We start from the raw sequence: 22,556 nt of genomic DNA, 5'->3' as shown, positions 1-22,556 counted from the left end.
AAAAGAGCACGTCATGACGTCAGTCACGCTGTCACAGGACAAGGCAACCAGAGCAATCGGGGTGCGACCTTATATTTAATGAGGGGACACAAACCACTCATTCTGCCTCCGTTAAGTGCTTCTGTGTTTGATTGTTGTAATTATCTGTGCTTCCTAGCTCAAAGAATCCAATCACGGAAAACATATTGATCCAATCAGCCTCTTGCATTTATGACATTTTTTTAAACGGAGAAAGTACTGTTTTTTCATGGAATTATTATTAAACTGAACTACAAAGAATTATTATTAAACTGAATGATATACAAATGATCATACTAAATAAATAGTGGAAAATAAACACAATTCATTCACTCACACAAACATGACAGACATCTCATTATAAACAGACGATCTCATAAAGCAAAATAAATTATTCTCCCCAAAAAATCATAAAAGGTTTACACTAGCTGCCTGTCCTTTATCAATTTTTGTTTATAAGAAGGCATAGATATGAATGGATCATTGTAATTTGTTTATTGGCAGGCAGCTTCAGAACCAGGCAAGTGCAAGGGGTGATCCTATTGATAGAGGTTTCTTTATTCAGAAATTGTAAATATGAACATTGTTTGTTGATCGATTTTTATTGTTGTGTGCACAGAAAAGACATTACTTAGAGAGAGGTCAACATGTTTTGACCCAGTGGTTAATTAGTTTGGTCTTCATCAGGGCCACACAACGACCAACTGCTTGCTTAGATCGACATAAAAAAGCACCCGAAAAAGGGAAAAAAACTAACCAGGGCCAGAATCTGAATGTTTCTAAATGTGCAGTTTTGTAGATTACCACTTTTACTGCGAGCGATGGCGATTAGCAGCTCAATCAACTTCCTGGGAGCCTATAGAACAAGTCTCGTAAGTATGTAGGCAATAACAATTATAGTGAGAACATTGGGGTTCCCCATTTTCATAAGCGACCTAGGGCCACGTACAGTTAGGGCCCGTGTATCAGTTGTTAGCTATGCTATAGACCCCCAGACTTTATCCAACCCTTCCTAGAATCAACAGCCAGTTTTGTAATGACCCACTCTAACTGCCTGATTCTAGGTGACTTCAACATCTGGGCCGGAAGCACCCTTCAAAGTCAAACAGGGGACCCCCTAAACTCATATGCATGTATGGGCCACACTCAACAGGTCGGAGGTCCAACCCATGCCGGTGGGCACACCCTGGCCCTAATTTTCGCCCCTCCAGACAAGATAATGATAAATACTTCCATCCCCGTCAGTTGGTCAGACCACCATGTGATCAGTTTTAGCATTAAAGCAAACAAGGAAACTAACATCAACAAAAACCTAACTCTTAACCCCTCCCCTGCTCATGACGGAACCACTCCGTCATGAGCCACGGTCGCCTCAGATTACTTCCACGACAAAATTGATTGGATCATAACAGACATACAAAATAAAAATAAGCTTAACCAAAACAAAAAACCTGATGTAACAATCAGAAAGCCAGATCTAAACCATAATCGGTCCATTACAACAAAAAAAGCCTAGAAACGGTTGCCCTGTTAGATGAAATATAGGTCAGAGACGCAGCCTTCTGAATCTCCTCAGGATCCTCTCTAGATCCCATTCCAGTCGGAATCTGGAAAAATAAAGAGAACAAACTTTTACCCGCTCTTCGAATAATCTGCAATCATAACTTAGTACCGGGATGGTGCCAGCCGCCTGGAAGAAGGCACTGGTAACTTCACTCCCGAAGAAGCCCCTGGCAGATAGTTAAGAGCCAAGCAACAGTCGCCCTATCACAAGGCTCCCATCCCAATAAAAATATTAGAAAAATACCTTAGTAAGACCATAGCTAACTTCCTTGTTGAAAACAATCAATTAAACCAGAACAAATGGGCTTTAGACCTGACCATGGAACAGAGACTGCATTGATCATGGCCACAAAAGAAATAAGAATGCGCGTTGACAGTGGTAAAAGTTCAGTACTGATCACGTCTATCGGCAGCGTACAACACTGTCAACCACTAAACCCTGATCACATGCCTGCAAGAGAGAACGGTGTGAGAGGTACTGTGCTTAACTGCCTGAAGTCCTCTCTGGCAAATAGACTACAGGATATGTCACTTCCCCATTTACCCTGGACTATAAAGAAATTGAGCATGGGGTTCCTCAGGGCTCGGCCCTGAGCCCCATACTGTTTAATATATATCTAAAACCACTGTTAACACTGGTAACATTGTTTGTAATATCAGTGGTAAACTACACAGACGACACCCAATTAATAATGTCCCTGGACAAATCAGACCCTACCTACCTGAATAATCTCTACACCTGCCTTAAACAAATGTCTGAATGGTTGGATGACAATATGCTTAAAATTAATGGGGACAAAACTGAATTCCTATGCTGTGCGCCGGCGATTATAGAACAACAACTGCCAAGCAACTTCTGGCCATGGGCAAACAACCCAAACCTGGACACACTGAGCCCAGTTCGGAACCTGGGTAGTCGGTTCGACAGTACACTCTCAATGGAATCCCAGGTCAACAAAACAGTAGGCGTATGCCACGGACTACTTAGGAATCAGAGAAAAATAATCCCTCTGGATCCTCCCACCATACAGGAAACACGTGATACACACCTCAATATTGCGCAGACTGCACTACTGTAACTCTCTGTTATTAGGTAGCTCAGATTATCTCCTCCAACAACTGCAAAGGACCCAAGTACTTGTGGCCAAACTTGCTCTAAACATGGGGACAAGGGACTCCGCTACGAAAACTTTCAAATAATTACATCGGCTGCCAGTCAAGGAAAGGGGCATCTTAAAGGCCCTGTGTATCACACACAGGATCATAAATAATATTGGACCAAAAGCCCTTCAACAAATAATTAAACCATGAATACTAAACACAAAGCTAAAGGTCATCTAAGGCTGGCCTTATATCGATTTCACAGTTTAATAAAATACGATACGGAGGCAGAACCTTCCAGGTCCAGGCTGCTCAACTCGGGAACAAACTCCCACCCTCCCTAAGAACAAATACTAATATACTGAGTTTCAAAAGAACACGAAAACCTGGCTCTAACCCTGAAAATAGATGAATATCAGAAATGGCTCACCAACGAGAACTCATAGGATAGGATCGTATTTATAAAGCACATGTTAAGATGTCAAGTAAAATAGGTTCTTCACTCAAGGAGGTAGTTCAAGTAGTCTTTAATAGATCCAAGGTAAAGACCACCAGTCCAGACACAGGTCAGGCAACAACTGACTCTGGCAGACTCTATGTTCCAAATGGAACATACACGTTACCAGGTAACCTACAAAGGATTACAATTAAAGTGGTAGTGTTCAACCACAGCACATCTCCTTCCCATGAAAAAAAACAAAAATACAATGCTAGAGAGAGAAACATGCACAACCCTAGAATGAATTAAACAGGTATCAATATTATATAAAAGCTAACATGAAAAGAATTCACATAAATACTTGGAACACAGGAAAAGTTCACCCTATCAACGTGGGAACTACATCATGACATAGTCACGATGCCAAACAGGAGGGAATCTTGCCCTCCTAATAGTGTGTCCCCCAGAACCAATTTCCCCAGATTCATTATGAAATTGAGCAACAGGTCCAGAAGCTTGTTCACTCGTTACACAAGGATGACTAGAAGCAGTCTGGTAAAACCTGGTTCTGCCACCATTCCACTTGACCAGTCTGGACATAGTCCAAACCTTCCCTGTATTAAGACGTACATCATTCTTCCTCACTTCCACAATCACAAACGGGCCCATAAACCTGGAAAGACCCTTTTTCAACAACCCTGGTCTTCTGACCAGGACTCTATCACCAACAGGCCATTCTTTCCCACACACTCTGTTCTTCCCATCAAATCTGACTTTATACTTCTCTTGATGAATTAATCTTCTACACTGTGTTCTCTCTTTAGATTGGCACACCCTAACACTCCTTCTCAACCAAGCTGGATTCAACTTACCATGAAGTTTTTTCCCTTTCAAGATAGAAAAAGGTGACAACAAGGTTACACTATTCGGAGTGTTACGATGGGCCCAAAACGTCTCCCTGAGCAAAAACTTTAGAGACAATTGGGTATGCAAAGCTCTCTGAACACAATTCTTCACAATTTTGTTCATACTTTCTGCTAGACCATTAGCTTGTGGTAGATACAAAGCAGTTTTGTAATGTTTGATAGACAAATCCTTAAGAAAAACACACATCTCTTGAGAAACAAATTGTACCCCATTATCGGTAATGAGACACTTGGGAACTCCTTCCCTAGAAAATTCTTCTGTAAGAAATTCAATCACAGTGCGAGTATTAACCATGGGCACACATTTAGTTACTACCCATTTGGAGGTATAATCTACCAACAATAGCACATAGCGCTCATCCTGTCTCAACAGATCAAAAGGTCCAGCAATATCCAAACCCAATTTAACCCAAGGTTCAGTGGGAATCTGCACAGGAGGCAGAGGAGCTACGTAGGTTTTCCTGCTTTTATCATTATTGGAACATTCCCAACAATCCTTAACAACTTCCTTAACCTGATGATCCATACCAGGCCACCAATACCATTCACGGACCCTAGCCTTGGTTAAATTCCTACCCAAATGTCCTTCGTGTGCCAAATTAATCAATTTACTCCAAAGACTACGAGGGGGTATCATTCTCTCACCTCTGAGTAATTTCTCATCCATTATATACAACTCATCTTTCACATGCAAGAAAGCTCTGTACGTGTCTGGCACCTCTTGATCTGCAGGCCAACCTTTGACAATCCAATCTTTAAGTACATCCCACTCCTTATCTTCCCGACAAGCTTGATCCCATTCATCAGCATGAACAGCAGACTCACAAACCCACGCTACCAAAGAATCTTCAGCTCCATCTCCAACATCCTCTAATGGCATCCTAGATAAACAATCAGCTGGAAAATTTTTGGAAACCTGAACATATTCCACTCTAAAATTAAACTCCGTTAATCCCTCCATCCACCTTTTAATGCGAGGGGATGTATCAGCCTCTCTACAAGAAAATATTTGACAAAGTGGTCGATGATCTGTTTTAACCAGTATGGGTATACCCCATAAGAAAAACTTAAAATGACGTATAGCCCAATATACTGCCAAGGCTTCACGCTCTACAACCGAATATCTCTCCTCCGCACCTCTCAAGGAATGTGAGGCAAATGCTATGACTTTTGTTTCACCATCGACAACTTGAGACAATACCGCCCCTAGACCCCTCATACTAGCATCTGTGGTTAAATTTGTCTTCTTACAAGAATCAAAATGTCCAAGTGTAGGCATTTTGCCAATAATCTCCTTAATGCTGTTAAAAGAAACTGCACACTCTTGCGACCATTCAAACCTCATATTTTTTTTTAACAGAGATCTCAACGGTAGAGACACACTAGCAAAATTCGGAACAAATTTAGAGCAAAATTCAGCAAGCCCCAAAAAGGATCGTACTTGATCCTTATCTGAAGGTACCGGTGCTTTAACTACACTTTCTGCTAGGTCTAGCTTAGGACTGATACCTTCACCTGAAATCGCATGCTCCAGATAGTTCACAGAGGTTACACAAAATTTACATTTTTATTTTTTGATCACAAGTCCTGAACTTTGTAAACGAGAGAGAACCTCCCGCAAATGTTTGTCGTGTTCTTTCTTATCACAACCATAAATCAACATGTCATCTTGAAATACCAATACTTTCTGTAGACCTTCTAGTATTTTACACATGACTCTCTGAAAGCAAGCAGCTGCCGAGGCTAAACCAAAAGGCATGCGGATAAATCTGTAAGCTCCCATGGGTGTGACAAACAAAGTCAGATGTTTTGACCCCAGATGGAGCTTCACTTGGTGGTATGCTGACGATAAATCCATCACACTGAAAAATTTCGCATCCTTTATCAGTGCCAGAGTCTCAGAAATATTTGGTAGGGGTTATCTGTCCACCCAGATGTGTTTATTAAGTTCCCTCAAGTCCACACACATCCTGACACTCTTTCCACCATCTTTGGGCACTAAAACTACTGGAGCCAACCATTCTGAGCTCTCTATCTCCTCGATGACACCAGCTTGAAGGAGTTTTTTGATTTCTTTTTCCAAAGGCTCCATCATTAAATGTGGTACTCTCCTCACTTTTGAGAAAGAAGGTTGAGCTCCTTGCTTCGGAATAATTTTGTGTTCAAAACTCTTCAACAAACCCAAATTGTCACTAAAAACTGCAGGGAATTCTGCACAAATGTCATCTGATGATTGACAGGTAGATAACAATAACACTTTCTCAGGCGAGTTGGGATTCAAGGTGATGCCCATATCTCTCTGATGTCTCCACCCCAACAAGTTATCTCCTCTTCTTGCCACATACACCTTACCAACCGTCTCCCTGTCTTTAAATTGAATTTTCATCACCACATACCCTAGAACATCAATCTTCTTACCACCATAACCAACTGGACTAATGTCAGGTGGGGAAAGTTCTAAGTTCTCTTTGTCAAACAATATCTCCCAATTCTTATCTCCAACCATCGTATAAGGAGACCCAGAGTCAGCTAAAACCGGCAATTCCTTCCCTCCAACTGTGATGTCACAGACAGGCATCTCCAAGGCATCACCATCCACTGCACCATTTTCTTCTTTAACACTTAACATAAAATGTCCTTGTTCTTCCACACAATTTACTACTTGAGTCTTAGCACAACGACACATTCGAGCATAGTGTCCCTTTTTGCCACAGTTTTTACATAATGCAAATCTTGCAAAACAACTTTGACTATTCGATAGATGTCCTTCACTTCCACACCTAAAGCATTTGAAACCATTTGGTAACCGCCCTGTATTTTGGTAATCACTATTACCACCTTTCTTACGTGTCTCCGCACTGTTTTGTCTCTTAACATCACCACCTTTGTCGCAAGCATTATTTTCCTCATTTTTTTTGTTGTCATCACTTTTTTTTATTTCATTGACCGCTACCTCTTCCTTAGGCACCGCGTCACTCTTAACATCTTTCATCTCACGCACCCACATATTTGTGTTTTCTTGGCTTTCTACAATAGCTAATGTCTCTTTGAGATCAGGATTTTTAGCTTAAAGTTTTTGCTGAACTTTCACATCATTGGTACATCTCATAATCTGATCCCTTATTAACGAATCTGTGAGTTGCTCAAAATTACATGTGCGAGCCAAAGTTTTTAAAGTTGCAACATAGTTTCCAATCTTCTCCATTTTGCCTTGAACCCTCGTAAAGAATTTATGTCGTTCTAAGACAACATTTATCCTGGCCTCAAAATGCCTCTCTAACATCATTACCGACATATCATAAACATTCTCAGGCTCACCTTCACCTCGCCCCAAAACAATCTCATCTAAGCTTTCATAGACATGTCTGCCCTCAATTCCTAGGTTGTGTAAAAGAATTGCCTGTTTACTAAGCGCAGAGAATTTCTCACCACCAATGGCTAACAAATATGAATCAAACAACTGTTTCCACCTACTCCAAGGAAGAGTAGGATCACCTTTATCTGAGAGGAACTGTGGAGGTTGAGACATGTTAGAGGATGACATAATAAATGTGTGCAAAAGGTAAATTATCAACCACAAAATTGCATACAGTCAGCAATTAAAAATGATAAAAAGTAATGATAAAATTATGGCATGCAAAATCCGAAATTATAAATCCTCGAACAGGTGTGCACATCACCGTGCTCTCCAAGGTGCACTTAACCAATGAATAGTGCACTATACCGCTCTCTACCGTGTTTCACCACCTTCTTCGTGTTCCACTACCTTTTCCGCCCTTTACTGTGCTTCACCGCACTCCTCCACACTTTACTGCGCTTCTCCGCTCCTTTCCGTGCTTGTCATACAATCTTAAATGTGAATAGGTGTGCGCGTCACCGCGTATGAGCAGAGGAGTAGTGGAGTAGTGGAGCGCACCGCCGTAGAAGCAAAACTTAAGGTGTGCGCATCACCGCGCATGGGCACAAGGAACCAATGTGCCCCGGAAGCTCCCTGGATGAGTAACACGTCTAGAGGGCTGGATCACGTCGCGTCACGCCTCCGCACGTCACAGAAGCTGCTCGTCAGCAACGCCCCCGCAGGACAGCACGAATCCGGCGAACACGAGAGGCCATTTGAAACCAAACAGGTAACCGTCACTGACGAAAAACTCTGATTTTCGAAGGTTTTTCGTTTAAAAGGTGGAAAAGCAGGTTTCTGACTTACAGTTCCTTTGAAATTGCTTTTTCTTGAGAATCCGACTGTTCTTTTGACACTGCAACTCCGTTTGTTCGAGAATTTAAATTCGAGGGTTTCTTCAGTGAAGTGGTGGTCAAATACTTGAATACCTCTGTTACCCCGATCGTCGCCAATGTTAAGATGTCAAGTAAAATAGGTTTTTCACTCAAGGAGGTAGTTCAAGTAGTCTTTAATAGATCCAAGGTAAAGACCACCAGTCCAGACACAGGCCAGGCAACAACTGACTCTGGCAGACTCTATGTTCCAAATGGAACATACACGTTACCAGGTACCTACAAAGGATTACAATTAAAGTGGTAGTGTTCAACCACAGCAGCACACTTATACCCAAGGGTGTCAAGGTGCTAAGCGAACAGGGAGCACCAACATCCAGCTAGGAGGCAAATAACCAGGTCTTCAAAAGTTTCCGGAAGACCGGATGCGAGTCTGCCTTGGAAATGGAAGGGGGCAGGGAGTTTCAAACTAACTGATACTTCGGGATGTTAAGGATCAGCCTTGCCGAAGCGTTCTACACCACCTGAAGCTTGTTCAGGGATCCTGTGTTGATGTTAAGGTACAGAGCGTTGCAAAAGTCCAGCTGGAAGGTGACTAGTGCGATAATAGTGGGCCGGTGTAGTTCCAATGGAATATACAACAGTACTTTCCTCAGGATTTTCAAGATGTAAAAACAGGTGCTGACTGTACGGTTAACCTGGGGATCAAAGGACAGACCCTTGTCGAAGATGAGCCCCAGAGTTTTGCAGTTTTGACTGGTACAGGAAGGGAACCGCAATCTGCAGCTCACCAGGCATTAGACCAGATGGAATTCTGTGGGCCAAAAACTAGCACCTCGATTTCGTCCTCATTGATCTTTAATGAGTTGTCCTTCATCCAGCGTACAATGCTGGACATACATTGATTAAACCTTTGGGCAACCAATTGCAAATCATTAGATATAGAAACAATGATTTGTGTGTCATCCATATAGGAGAGCCTTTGAAACCGAACAATCTCACCAACTCTGCCAGGGGGGGTCACATAGAGATTAAAAAGAGTGGGGCTAAGCGAGGATCCCTGGGGGACCCCACAGGGAATGCCAAAGGCCTTTGCTTTAAAGCCTCCACAACTGACGGTGTGAGGTCTGCTGGGTATGAAATAGTGGAGAAGCTGCAGGGCCCCCCAGTGACTCATGTTTCCTGCAGTCGCTGAATCATGCGCACTCGAGAGATGGAATTGAATGCTGCCGAGAGGTCGAGCAAAACCAGCACTGCAGATCCGCCAGCGTCAACCTGGGTGCGGTTACAGTCAGTGGCCGCTACCAAGGCAGATTCAGTGCTGTGACCGGCACGAAATCCATTCTTAGAGCTGTCAAGGATTTCCTGGGATTCAATGTGTTTGATTAGCTCAACATTGATGAATTTTTCCAGGATTTTGGCCGGGACGGGGAGAAGGGAGATAGGTCGAAAGTTCTGCAACTCTAAGGGATCAGCGTTGGGTTTTTTAATTAGAGGTGAGACAACTGCTTCCTTTCAGGTGGCTGGGTAGTTGCGGGACATGAGTGTGTTATTGAAGACCTTCACAGGAAGTTGGCTATCAAATCAGGGGAAAGTCCGAGTGTGGAAGGTATACAAGGGTCTGAGGGAGCTCTGGACTTTCGGCCAAGTAAAAGTTCCTTGGTTTGCCGAGCTGTGATTAATGGAAAAGAGGACAGGGCAAGCTTCCCCAGAACCTGGCCAAGCTTCTCCTTAGATGGGTCTTCATTTTCCCCTTTGGCTACCTCTGTGATAGGTTCATCCTCTGCAGTTGGGGTGAACTCATGAAAGATCTTAAGGAATTTCTCCTGGAAGTAGGGTGCTACTCTGTCACAGAAGTCTTGGAAAGGGTTCAAGAGCTGTGTCCGAGGGGGCTCAGCAACCTCCTTCGTGACTTTGGATAGCATGCTGGTGGAATCGTCTGCCAACACTATCTTATCAGTGAGAAAACGGGATTTGGCCTGAAAGATGGCGTGTTTGTACTCCTGCAGGAAAGATTTCTGCTTGGCTTTTTCCCGACAGGCAAGGGTCAGCACGCCATTTCCGTTCTTGCCTGCGGCATTGGCGCCTGATAAGATGTTTCTCTAATTATCCACTGACAGTTACCAGTGCCAAGATGCCCGCTGGGTGATAGATGCGCTTTACAAAAAATAAGTCATAATAATCTTCCCAGTATCTTGCTTGCCGTGAAGTGGAGCCGTCGGGTCGGCGAGTAATCTTTGTGTACAGGGTCAGGCCCGGGGCATATCGGTAAGGCTCAGCCTTCAGGTACAGCAGGACTGGTTTCAGTTCCACCCTTCTTAGCTCACACTGTCTGAACTTCTCTCTCTCTTTCTCTCTCTCCCTTCCTTGCTCCCTCTCACCTGTTTGACCCACTTTCTCGCTTTCTTTGCCTCTCTGCCTACCTGCTTCTCTCTTTGTTTATGCATCATTATGTCTCTCTCTCATTATGTGTGTCTCCCTATTAAGGACTTCCTGCCCCCATCCTCTCTCATCCTCATCTAGCCCAGTCTTCAGGCTTCTGACATAGTCTCTTCACCCCTTATCCGGTGTCTCTCTTGCTTTCTTGTTCTGGGATGGTCTTTCTCTCATGTTTTTCCATCTCCTCCTCTTCTCCTGACATGTGTCTGACTGTATTCATTCTGTGCAGGCCTCTCTGGGGTGAACCAGACTCAGCCATTTTCAGACCTTCAAAGATGAACCTGATTTGTCTTAATATGGCCCAGCGTGACCGGTCCTTACCTGGAATGAACCTGCTGTGTGACGACTGTTCCCGCTCTGTACAGACTTTCAGGTGTGACGGGTTCTGCCCAAACAATGTTTTCCCTTACGAGGCACAGGTCTCCCATGAACTCTAGGATAGGCCAGTCTGCTTCTAAGCACTAGGTCGTCCAGTTTGTACAAATGCTTACTATATTTTGTCAAAGACTCCCTTTCTTCCATACTGATCTTCCACCATGGCGGCAGTGGTACCTTTTTTGAGATGTTAGCAGGTATACAGCTCTTCTGACATTGTAGTGCCTGTACAGATCTTCCAATGTAGAGGTGCACTTGCCGCCCTTTCACGATGAAGGTGACATACATGGCCGTGGAGCTGCTGATCTTCCAATCAATGGCAAGCCTACTGATTTTTCCAACTTGACTGTGGGCCGACTGATCTTTCAGCAAGATGATGCGCGTGCCGATCTTCTAACATGGTGGTGAGCGTACTGAAGAACATGGCGGCCCATGTACAAATATTCAAACATGGAGGCATGCATACAGATCGTCTAACATGGGGGTGAGTGTACTGATGTTTTAACATGGCGGCCCACATACAAATATTCCAGCATGGAGGTGTGCGTAGAGATCTTCTAACATGGTGGTGAGCGTACTGAAGTTCCAACATGGTGGCGCTTGTATCAATATTCCAGCATGGTGGAGAGCGTACTTATCTTTCCCCATGGTGGCACGCATACATATCTTTGCACATGATGGTGAGCATACAGATATTCCAAAATAGTGCCATGCAAGGTGGCATGGGTACAGACTTTCTAACAAGAAGATGAGCCTTCTGATCTTCAACATGGTGGCATGCATCCAGATCTTCTAACACGGTGGTGAGCGTACTAATGTTCGAACATAATGCACATGTACAGATCTTCTAACATGGTGGCACACATACATATTTTCTAACATGTTGGTGAGCGTACAGATCTTCCAACATGGGGCCATGCAAGGTGGTGTGGGTACAGATTTTCAAACAAGGTGATAAGCGTACCGATCTTTCAACATGGTGGCATGTGTACTGTGCTTTCAACATGATTGTGAGCGTACTGACCTTCTAACATAATAGTGAGTCCACTGATCTTCCAAAATGGAGGCATGTGTACTGATCTTTCAACACGGTACCGTGCATACAGATCTTCTAACCTGATTTTGAAGGCACTGAGCTCCAAAAAAGGTGGTACGCGCAAAGATCTTCAAACATGACGGTGAGTCTCCTGATCTTCCAACATGGGGGCATGCGTACAGATATTCCAACATAACGATCAGTGTAATGAGTTTTTGACATGTCGGCATTCACACTGACCTTTCAACATGGTGATGTGCATAAAGATATTCCAATAAGGTGGCATGTGTACATGTGTTCCAAAATTGCCTTTCAGCTATGTGAGCCGTGTAGAGTTGCACAAGCCTGGCTACGTCCAAACAGTTTGAGTTCGGAATGATCTGTTCACACCTCTCCCTTAGGTACCATTAATGTGTTGGAGGTCAGAGAAAACTGAATATAGCACCATTTGGGAATGGCTTGGTTAAAGCATGGGAGGAAGACACAGGAACCCTTTTTTGCTTCTCACGGCTGTCCAAGTAAATCCCCTCTGAGCCTTACCTAGCACGCCCGTCGCCTTCAGACCCCCAAACTGCTGCATGGCTTTGATGGCCTTCATCAGCTCCTCCTGGGTCTGCAGCCGCCCGCTGACCGGGTCCGGTGGAGGTAGGTACCCGAACCTTGCCAACCAGTCCTGGTGGAAACAAGTAATCAAAACACGCAGACGTTAGTGCTTTGTCAGGCCCTGCCATCTTCAATACCATGGAAGTCCCACACCCCGCCTGCTCCCACTGGTCAAATTTACCAAACCCCAGTTGGACTGTCCAGCCTAGCTCTAAGAGAACCATGAAACACGCAAAGTGCCATCGGCTGCCCCAGTTGGTCATCTCTTTAGCCATTCAGATACCCCAAAATGACCCTTGCTCCAGTCACATGCTTGGTGAACTATTGACAGAAATCCAATGGTGAAATGTGTTGACTTCCATGGAGGGGGTGGACGCAGCATCATTAAAAGCCGGACCGGTTTTCATGAAGTGCAAAATCACCTTCCCCAAGTAGTGTTCAGGTAGTGCGTGAGGCCTTGGGCTCTCCCTCAGTAAAATGCAAGAAATATGGGACAAATTCTGGATTTTGTTGCACAATTTTGCAATGCATTTGCTACAAATGCAAAAACAACAATTGATGGACAGAATGCAGAACAATGTCATACATTCACCCCAGTACAGAGATCTGGGCCTAAATCCATCGTTTTTCTGCTCACCATGCTATTCCAGTTTGAACCCAGCCATATGCAAATCAGTCTTGACCCTGTGCCCCATGGGAACAGTCCAGCCCGAACTGCCAAGCCAGGTCCTCCCTGGACTGGAAACAAGCATCCTAGGACCGGTTTCGGGCTTTCAGCCCTCGTCAGCCAGGATAGCTTGATTCCAGTGGCATGGAGAGCACGGGACTCACGTCTGAGCATACCCGTCCCCCTCGGGGTGACAAATGCAAAAACAACAATTGATGGACAGAATGCAGAACAATGTCATACATTCACCCCAGTACAGAGATCTGGGCCTAAATCCATCGTTTTTTTGCTCACCATGCTATTCCAGTTTGAACCCAGCCATATGCAAATCAGTCTTGACCCTGTGCCCCATGGGAACAGTCCAGCCCGAACTGCCAAGCCAGGTCCTCCCTGGACTGGAAACAAGCATCCTAGGACCGGTTTCGGGCTTTCAGCCCTCGTCAGCCAGGATAGCTTGATTCCAGTGGCATGGAGAGCACGGGACTCACGTCTGAGCATACCCGTCCCACTCGGGGTGACAAATGCAAAAACAACAATTGATGGACAGAATGCAGAACAATGTCATACATTCACCCCAGTACAGAGATCTGGGCCTAAATCCATCGTTTTTTTGCTCACCATGCTATTCCAGTTTGAACCCAGCCATATGCAAATCAGTCTTGACCCTGTGCCCCATGGGAACAGTCCAGCCCGAACTGCCAAGCCAGGTCCTCCCTGGACTGGAAACAAGCATCCTAGGACCGGTTTCGGGCTTTCAGCCCTCGTCAGCCAGGATAGCTTGATTTCAGTGGCATGGAGAGCACGGGACTCACGTCTGAGCATACCCGTCCCACTCGGGGTGACAAATGCAAAAACAACAATTGATGGACAGAATGCAGAACAATGTCATACATTCACCCCAGTGCAGAGATCTGGGCCTAAATCCATCGTTTTTTTGCTCACCATGCTATTCCAGTTTGAACCCAGCCATATGCAAATCAGTCTTGACCCTGTGCCCCATGGGAACAGTCCAGCCCGAACTGCCAAGCCAGGTCCTCCCTGGACTGGAAACAAGCATCCTAGGACCGGTTTCGGGCTTTCAGCCCTCGTCAGCCAGGATAGCTTGATTCCAGTGGCATGGAGAGCACGGGACTCACGTCTGAGCATACCCGTCCCACTCGGGGTGACAAATGCAAAAACAACAATTGATGGACAGAATGCAGAACAATGTCATACATTCACCCCAGTACAGAGATCTGGGCCTAAATCCATCGTTTTTTTGCTCACCATGCTATTCCAGTTTGAACCCAGCCATATGCAAATCAGTCTTGACCCTGTGCCCCATGGGAACAGTCCAGCCCGAACTGCCAAGCCAGGTCCTCCCTGGACTGGAAACAAGCATCCTAGGACCGGTTTCGGGCTTTCAGCCCTCGTCAGCCAGGATAGCTTGATTCCAGTGGCATGGAGAGCACGGGACTCACGTCTGAGCATACCCGTCCCACTCGGGGTGACAAATGCAAAAACAACAATTGATGGACAGAATGCAGAACAATGTCATACATTCACCCCAGTGGGACGTGGAACCCGTGCTCACTACGCCACTGGAGTCAAGCTATCCTGGCTGATGACGGCTGATAGCCAGAAACCGGTCCTAGGATGCTTGATTCCGGTCCAGGGAAGACATAACTTGGCAGTTCGGGCTGGACTGTTCCCATGAGGCACAGGGTCAAGACTGATTTGCATATGGCCATGTCTAAACTGGGGTGGCGTAGTGGGCAAAAGAACGATGGATTTAACCCAGATCTCTTGACTGGGGGAGAATGTCTGCATTGTCAGCATTCCGTCCATCATTTGTTTGTTGTAACGCTTTTCGCCCTAAGTGGGATGGGTATTCCCAGACGTGGGACCCGTGCTCACTACGCCACTGGAGTCAAGCTATCCTGGCTGATGACGGCTGATAGCCAGAAACCGGTCCTAGGATGCTTGATTCCGGTCCAGGGAAGACATGGCTTGGCAGTTCGGGCTGGACTGTTCCCATGAGGCACAGGGTCAAGACTGATTTGCATATGGCTATGTCTGAACTGGGGTGGCGTAGTGGGCAAAAGAACGATGGATTTAACCCAGATCTCTTGACTGGGGGAGAATGTCTGCATTGTCAGCATTCCGTCCATCATTTGTTTGTTGTAATGCATTTGCTACAAAGCATTTTACATGCTGCTCTGAAGGTGAACTTACTAAATGTGTCTCTTCGTTTATGGTGTGATAAGGAATCTGATCATTCCCAGGGGTGTTGGGGGGGGAGGTTCGTGAAATGAGACTAGAACAACACAGTTCTTTTGTTCAATTTCCCTACAAATTGATTTAAAAACCATAAATTTGAAGGTGTCTCGAATCATTTAGATATCCTGCTTGACATGACCTCTTATCATGTTCAGTGACTTCTGCCTTCCACCTCCCGTTACTTTCCCATCCTGCCCTTTATAAATATATTTTAGGTTCTAACTCTGAATCAACTTTTGGGTTCCTCTTCTGTTTTGGCCAGGTGTGATAAGCAGCACCTGTTTCTAGGTATTTAAAAAATACTTCAGGGAAAGGGAAAACTCAGCACCTGGTTCTGTCTGGTAGCCTGGCCAGAGAAGCGGCCTCATTACTCATGAAGCATGCAGGTGTGCTTGCAATTAAAATCTATAAATAAATGCTGCTAAAGGATAGCGTGACCAAGGTTGGTTTTAAAAAAATAAATCTTTGGAAATTATTTTAATGTATTTTAATATATTTAAATTAATTACATAATTAATTTAATTTAAAATTCAGTTAGTAATGTAAATGTATTACTACTGACATTTCGCATACAGACAGAGTTCTCCACTTCTGAGGCAGATATCTTCCTTTGGTAAAGTATAGGGAAATATAAATGTTAGGTTAAAAAGAATTTTCTCTTTGTGCTAGAATAGAGACTTATGACTTATGTTACGTAAACAAACCTTCTCACAGTCATCCACATACACACTTTCAAACAAGGTTATGGCTGCCTAACGTGTAATGTTGGAAAATTATCAGTAAAAAAACTCTTTCATAAGTAAAGAACATTAATTGCAATTTATTGACAAATTCAAAAGAGGTATCACATGTTTACAATACATCAAATAAAATAGTCAAACACAAATGACTAAAAGTCAAAGCCTCAACTGTGACAGTAAGGTAAAAAATATATATATATATACGTTGTATCAGAAGACACACACCGTTATAAAATAAAACTTTCAGTAAGTCATAAGTCTCTATTCTAGCACAAAGAGAAAATTCTTTTTAACCTAACAGTTATTGGTGCTCTATCTCTTTGTACTTAACTGAGCCCCTCTCCTTGTTTTGCATAGGGAAATATAAAAACAATTGTAAATAAACATTACTGTAAAATATATTTATTTATGTGTTTATTTTAAATGTCGAACAAAAGAAAAAATTCTACAGCACTAGTGACTTAATTTTGAATTAAATGTTGAATTAATTTAAATGTATTACATTAAATTTAGGATTAAATGTAATTTTAAAGATTTATTAAAAAATCCCATCTAAAGTACAATGTTTATATTTACTCATGTATTAAAAATGACAAAGCATTATGTAAAGAATTCATTTTAAACAATGTTTTAAATTAAATTACAGATATTTCTAAATAGAAAAAGGTTTTCAAAATATTTTACCATAAAATTATATTTATTTAGTACCAAGATATATCTTTTTTTAACATGAATTTAAATATATTTATAAAAAAGTTTAAATACATTTATTATTTTAACGTTATTGCCTATTGCATTTTATTTTGTGTCCTTGCCTCGTTATTTGTTGCGGAGGGTGTTACAGTACCAGTGGTTGGCTATGTGTAGTGGTAGACTTACTCCAGGTCAGAACTGGAGTAGATTTACTCCTGTGTTGGGTCTTTTTGGCTGTAGTAACTTTAGATGTGCAGTTTGTGAATAGCTCTGGGCTTATTCTTTTGTGGGTCACTGTCTGTCCCTCCCTAAATACCTCCTTAGCTCTCTCTGTACCCTTCCTTACTCCTCCCTACACCTCTCCCATGTAGTAGTAAGTATTCCCCTTTTTCCCCCCACTACCCTGGACCCTCCCACATTTCCTGCTACGAAGTAAACTTACAAGCGTGATGCTCTCCCCATAGAAAAGATATAAGAATTGGAAATTTACACTCGTAGGTTTGTGAATAGCATTTTGTGGAAAGTAAGTAGTGGTACTGTAGTGCCAGTTTACGTACTACAAAAGGCAGTGTGTGAATCGGGCCCTTCATTTTGAGCCCATGTGTCGCTGGCACACAATGAGGCCGCTTGGCAGCTGCACGGCACATGCCAAGGACACCAGCCTTTGCCGCAGACCGCAGATGCAGGCGAGTCTCTACAAACTCAGTGAAGACAATCAAAGTACCGATAAAAGCCAGTGAAACATTGTAGAGATGGAATGTACCATAAAGTTTTATGTTTTATTTCAAGCCATCTAAAAAACAAATCAACAAGAGAATAGCGGAGGCGGTGAGAGGGCACTGCCCAGCTCCCACCACACAGACCCTATACATAAGGTTGGGGCCCACTATGATATGAAATCCATTCCCAGCCACAGACCAGGAGGTCTGAAAAGCCCTAATTGTTTTCTCGGAAGGTGACCTTGTTTCCCACCCCCTCTGCCTTGTAGCAGCTCCCTGCCCCTCCCCCGCTGCCCTCAGGTGATTATGCGCCTCCATATTTCATGCTTGGTGGAACACCCACTTATGGCACGTCTCAAATGCGTCCGTTTAGTGCTCAGCGTGGAGCTGAGATGACATGAGTCACCGGCCACCCTGGGTCCCTCAAAGACATTCAGTCACACATAAAGGCACACTGGTACACAGACACACACACACACAATGACACGCGCACTCATACACACAGCTTCAACATACACTGGTTCTTGCACGTTCTCACATACACAACCACACGCACATGCACGCACACACACATACAGCTTCAACACACGTGGAGGCTTGCATGTTCTCATCTACACAACCACACACACACACACAAGAACACAGAGAAAGGCACACACAAACAGTATACAGGCACACACAGCACTCACAGAGACTCACACAGACACACGCATGGCAGGCACATGACGGGTTACATCCACACAGGCAAGCAGACACATAAACAGGCAAATAGACATCGATAAAGACACACTCAGACATATGCAAAGTTGCAGAGATACAGGCACACGCTGCTGAATGCACATTCACACATCCAGCCATGTAGGCACATACATACTTACACACATATTAACCCTCATGCATACACACACCCATGTGGACATATGGTTACATACAGACTGTGGGACTGATTTAGAAGTCGGCGGAGAGAATACTCCATCACAAACATGACGGATATCCCGTCCGCCGTATCACGATCCCCATAGGATAGACTGTGATCGTGACAGGATATCTGTCATGTTTGTGACGATGGTTCCCATTCGCTGACTTCCAGATCAGGCCCTGCGCCTCTCTGTCTATCTGTCTATTTCTCTCTTGCTCGCGCACACAAACATGCACATGAACAAACAAACAGGAGTGCACACACTGGCACAGACACAGACCCAAATGAGGGTGGACCGGTGCGTAATTTGAGCCGGTGGTTTCCAATGTTCAGCACCGGCACATTTCATGAGCACCAGGCCAGCTAAGGACACATTCATTTACAGGGAGATTAAGTGATTTGGCCAGAATCACAGGATATTGAGCCGACCTCAAGACTCGAACCTGGTTCCCCAGCTTCTAACTCGGCGACTCTGGCCGCTATGCCACACCCTCCCCCCACTTTCATGGGTAGTAGTTGGTTCGGTCTTAGGCGGCGCTAACAGGAGAAATGGGCTTGTGCAAGCTGCCTCCTGGCGAGACCACGGCACTTATCTTTCTACAAATTAACCACTGGGGTGGACATGTATTCAGAGTGGCTTACTCAGAACACACACATGCGCCCATGAACAGGTAGAAAAGTGAGCACACTGAGATAGCTGTAGACTTTTACACACAACCCTATGCACACCTGCAAGAACATGTACATGTGTCTGTGCAAACACACAAAGCTGAGCACACAGACGCAAACATCCTCCCTTGCTGTTTGTGGTGCCCTTACCTGTAACTCTCCCTCACCTGTGCTACCAGAGGGCCGGCTCTCTCCAGGGTGCTACTGCACAGAATATGCATTCATAAACACATACGTACATACATGCACAAACGCAAACGGTACCAGCAGGGTTAGACAGATACAGACAATAGACCTGGGCACCAAAATAAAAGTGGCCCCATTAGCAAGTCTGACAGATAAAGAAAGTGGCCAGCATTTGCAAATCAGAGCAGTTTGGAACTTGTAAATAAATGCTGTAAAGGTGTTTGCAAGAAACAGAAGACAGCATGCATGTGTTCTTACTGCAGGCAATGCTCGTGCTAATATCAGAGGAATCAACAAAAAAATGGACACACCAGATCATGAAAAGGCTCGCTTATAGCCAGAAAACCGGCCAACACATTCATCTGTGAGGCCAGCCCTTTCGGGCACTGCAGATGGCCCTATAGGCCAGTCCGGCCCTGGTGAGCAGACACAGACCCCTTGATTGTCTTGGCGCCCGCAGCCATAATGTTCCCTTATTTGTGCCACCACATGTCCTGCTGTCTCTCATTTGCATCTACATAATACACCCACACACACAGATACACAAACACATGAGCACACACAGACCCACCCATCCCTTCTCGTGGTGGCCATCAGCGACGCCTCTCCCTTGCCTGTGCTACCACATGTCCCGCTGTCTCTCGTTCATACCTGTACATAATATACACACACACACACACACACACAGACGCACACGCACACACACACACACACGCACACACACACACACACAAACCCATCACCCCTCGCTTATGGAGGTGCATGCAAATGTGCCGCCCCCCACCCTTGCAGTCACAAAGCCCACTCTCTCTCATTTGTGTCTACATATTACACACACACACATGCACACACACATACATGCAAACACACATAGATGCACCCATTCCCCTTGTGGTGGCCATCAGCTTTGCCTCTTCCTCACCTGTGCCATCACATGTCCCGCTGTCTCTCATTTATACCTGTACATAATATTCTAGCGCACTGACACATACACAGGCGCACACATAGATAAACCCATCACCTCTTGCTCATGGTGGTGCACGTATCTGTGCCGTTCCTTCATCTGTGCAATCACAAAGTCCACTCTCTTGTTTGCATCTACACAACACACACACAGACAGACACACACTCACACACACACACAAGCACACACACATGCTCATCCCTCCTTGCGGCTGACATCAGCTATGCAGGTACCTCACCGGTGCCATCACGTGTCCCGCAGTCTCTCGTTTACACCTCTACATAATATCCACACACTCAGTGCTTTAAATGGACAGGTACTGTCTGGTACTGAGTACCTGCAGTTCTTTAATTTGAAAGAGAAAGTGCCTGCACTTCTCCGCACTGCTGCAGTACATTTACTGGTGGCGAGAAAGCAAAAGACAAAATTGATGGACGGAATGCAAAACAAATCAAAACATTGATCCTCAGTCAAGAGATCTGGGTTAAACGTTACATTCTTTTGCTCACCATGCCACCCCAGTTTAAACCTGGCCATATGCAAATCAGTCTTGGCCCTGTGCCTCATGGGAACAGTCCAGCCCCAACTGCCAAGCCAGGTCCTCCCTGGGCTGGAAACAAGCATCCTAGGACCGGTTTTGGAGTTTCACCGCTCTTCAGCCAGGATAGCTTGATTCCAGTGGCACAGTGAGCCCGGGGCCAACATCTGGGCATACCTGGCGCACTTAGGGCGAGAAAGCAAAAGACACACAATTGATGGACTGGAATAGCATGGGGAGCAAAGAAACAATGGATTTAGGCCCAGATCTCTGTACTGCGGTGAATGTATGACATTGTTCTGCATTCTGTCCATCAACTGTTGTTTTTGCATTTGTCACCCCGAGTGGGAAGGGTATGCCCAGACGTGGGTCCCGTGCTCTCCATGCCACTGGAATCAAGCTATCCCGGCTGAAGAGGGGTGAAAGCCCGAAACCGGTCCTAGGATGCTTATTTCCAGTCCAGGGAGGACCTGGCTTGGCAGTTGGGGCTGGACTGTTCCCATGGGGCACAGGGTCAGACTGACTTGCTTATGGCTGGGTTCAAACTGGAATGGCATGGTGAGCAAAAAAACGATGGATTTAGGCCCAGATCTCTGTACTGGGGTGAACGTATGACATTGTTCTGCATTCTGTCCATCAACTGTTGTTTTTGAACATTTACTGGCGGCACTTCTCAAGAGCAAATGTATTGTAAGTAGTGAATACCTGATCTTCTGTATTTCCATTTACAGCACTGACTGACACATAGGGCGCGCACAAACACACACACACACACGCACACGCACACGCACACGCACACACACACACACCGCACCCGTGAGCGCAGCAAGAAGCACCTTACATGGCATTATACCCGATTCAGACAGTAGACTCACAATTTTTGATGCAAAAAGTGTCTTAATTGTATCTGTCTCCCACCTGAAATTGCCTCTCCTTCTATATAAGTCGATAGGGAACATATATTCTCGCGATTATTTTTTATAAGCCTCCCACCTATCCGTTGGCCTGCATGTAGCGCCCACCCGTGCCCGCTTGCTTGTGCCATCAGCCGTGGCGCTCGTTGCCATCACATGTCCCGCCTCTGGTTTGCATCTGTGCTGAACAGACTCGTTTGTGGAGCATTAGACGTGCGATGGGACCCTGATTGCTTTAGAGGAATCACCTGCGACACAGGGCCCCGCTTCAGCGATCGATTGGACGCGCGCAATAGCGCCTAATTCGATCTACGCGCTCGACGGCTCCGGGGCCGTCACTCGTTCTTAAGTGTGCGGGAGGCTGCGTCCGGGGACCGCCTGACAGCCTCTGTGTCACGCATGAACGTCCAGAAGGCCCCGGGGACGAGCAATGGAAGTCATCCATAATAACAAAGGCGACGGAGCCGAGGCCGTCTGGGGACCTTTCTGGACAGGCCCCTCTCGGGCAGGAGGGCCAAGGGCACTCAGAGTGCTGTCCCATGGTGGCTTCCTTGAGAC

The 22,556-nt window shown here is 45.1% G+C and overlaps 1 protein-coding gene across 1 annotated transcript in view; it reads right to left on the bottom strand.

Moving 5' to 3' along the window:
- MMP17 (matrix metallopeptidase 17) overlaps window positions 1-22,556 on the bottom strand; it is a 195,673-nt gene that overhangs the window by 53,082 nt on the left and 120,035 nt on the right. The window contains exon 2 of the mRNA XM_085633855.1: window positions 12,668-12,800. Coding sequence (XP_085489981.1) covers window positions 12,668-12,800 — 133 coding nt within the window. The remainder of the gene's footprint in view (window positions 1-12,667; window positions 12,801-22,556) is intronic.

This window comes from Triturus cristatus, chromosome 11 (assembly GCF_964204655.1).
Source record: "Triturus cristatus chromosome 11, aTriCri1.1, whole genome shotgun sequence".
NCBI lineage: Eukaryota > Metazoa > Chordata > Amphibia > Caudata > Salamandridae > Triturus > Triturus cristatus.
This window is presented reverse-complemented; position numbering and strand designations above follow the sequence as displayed.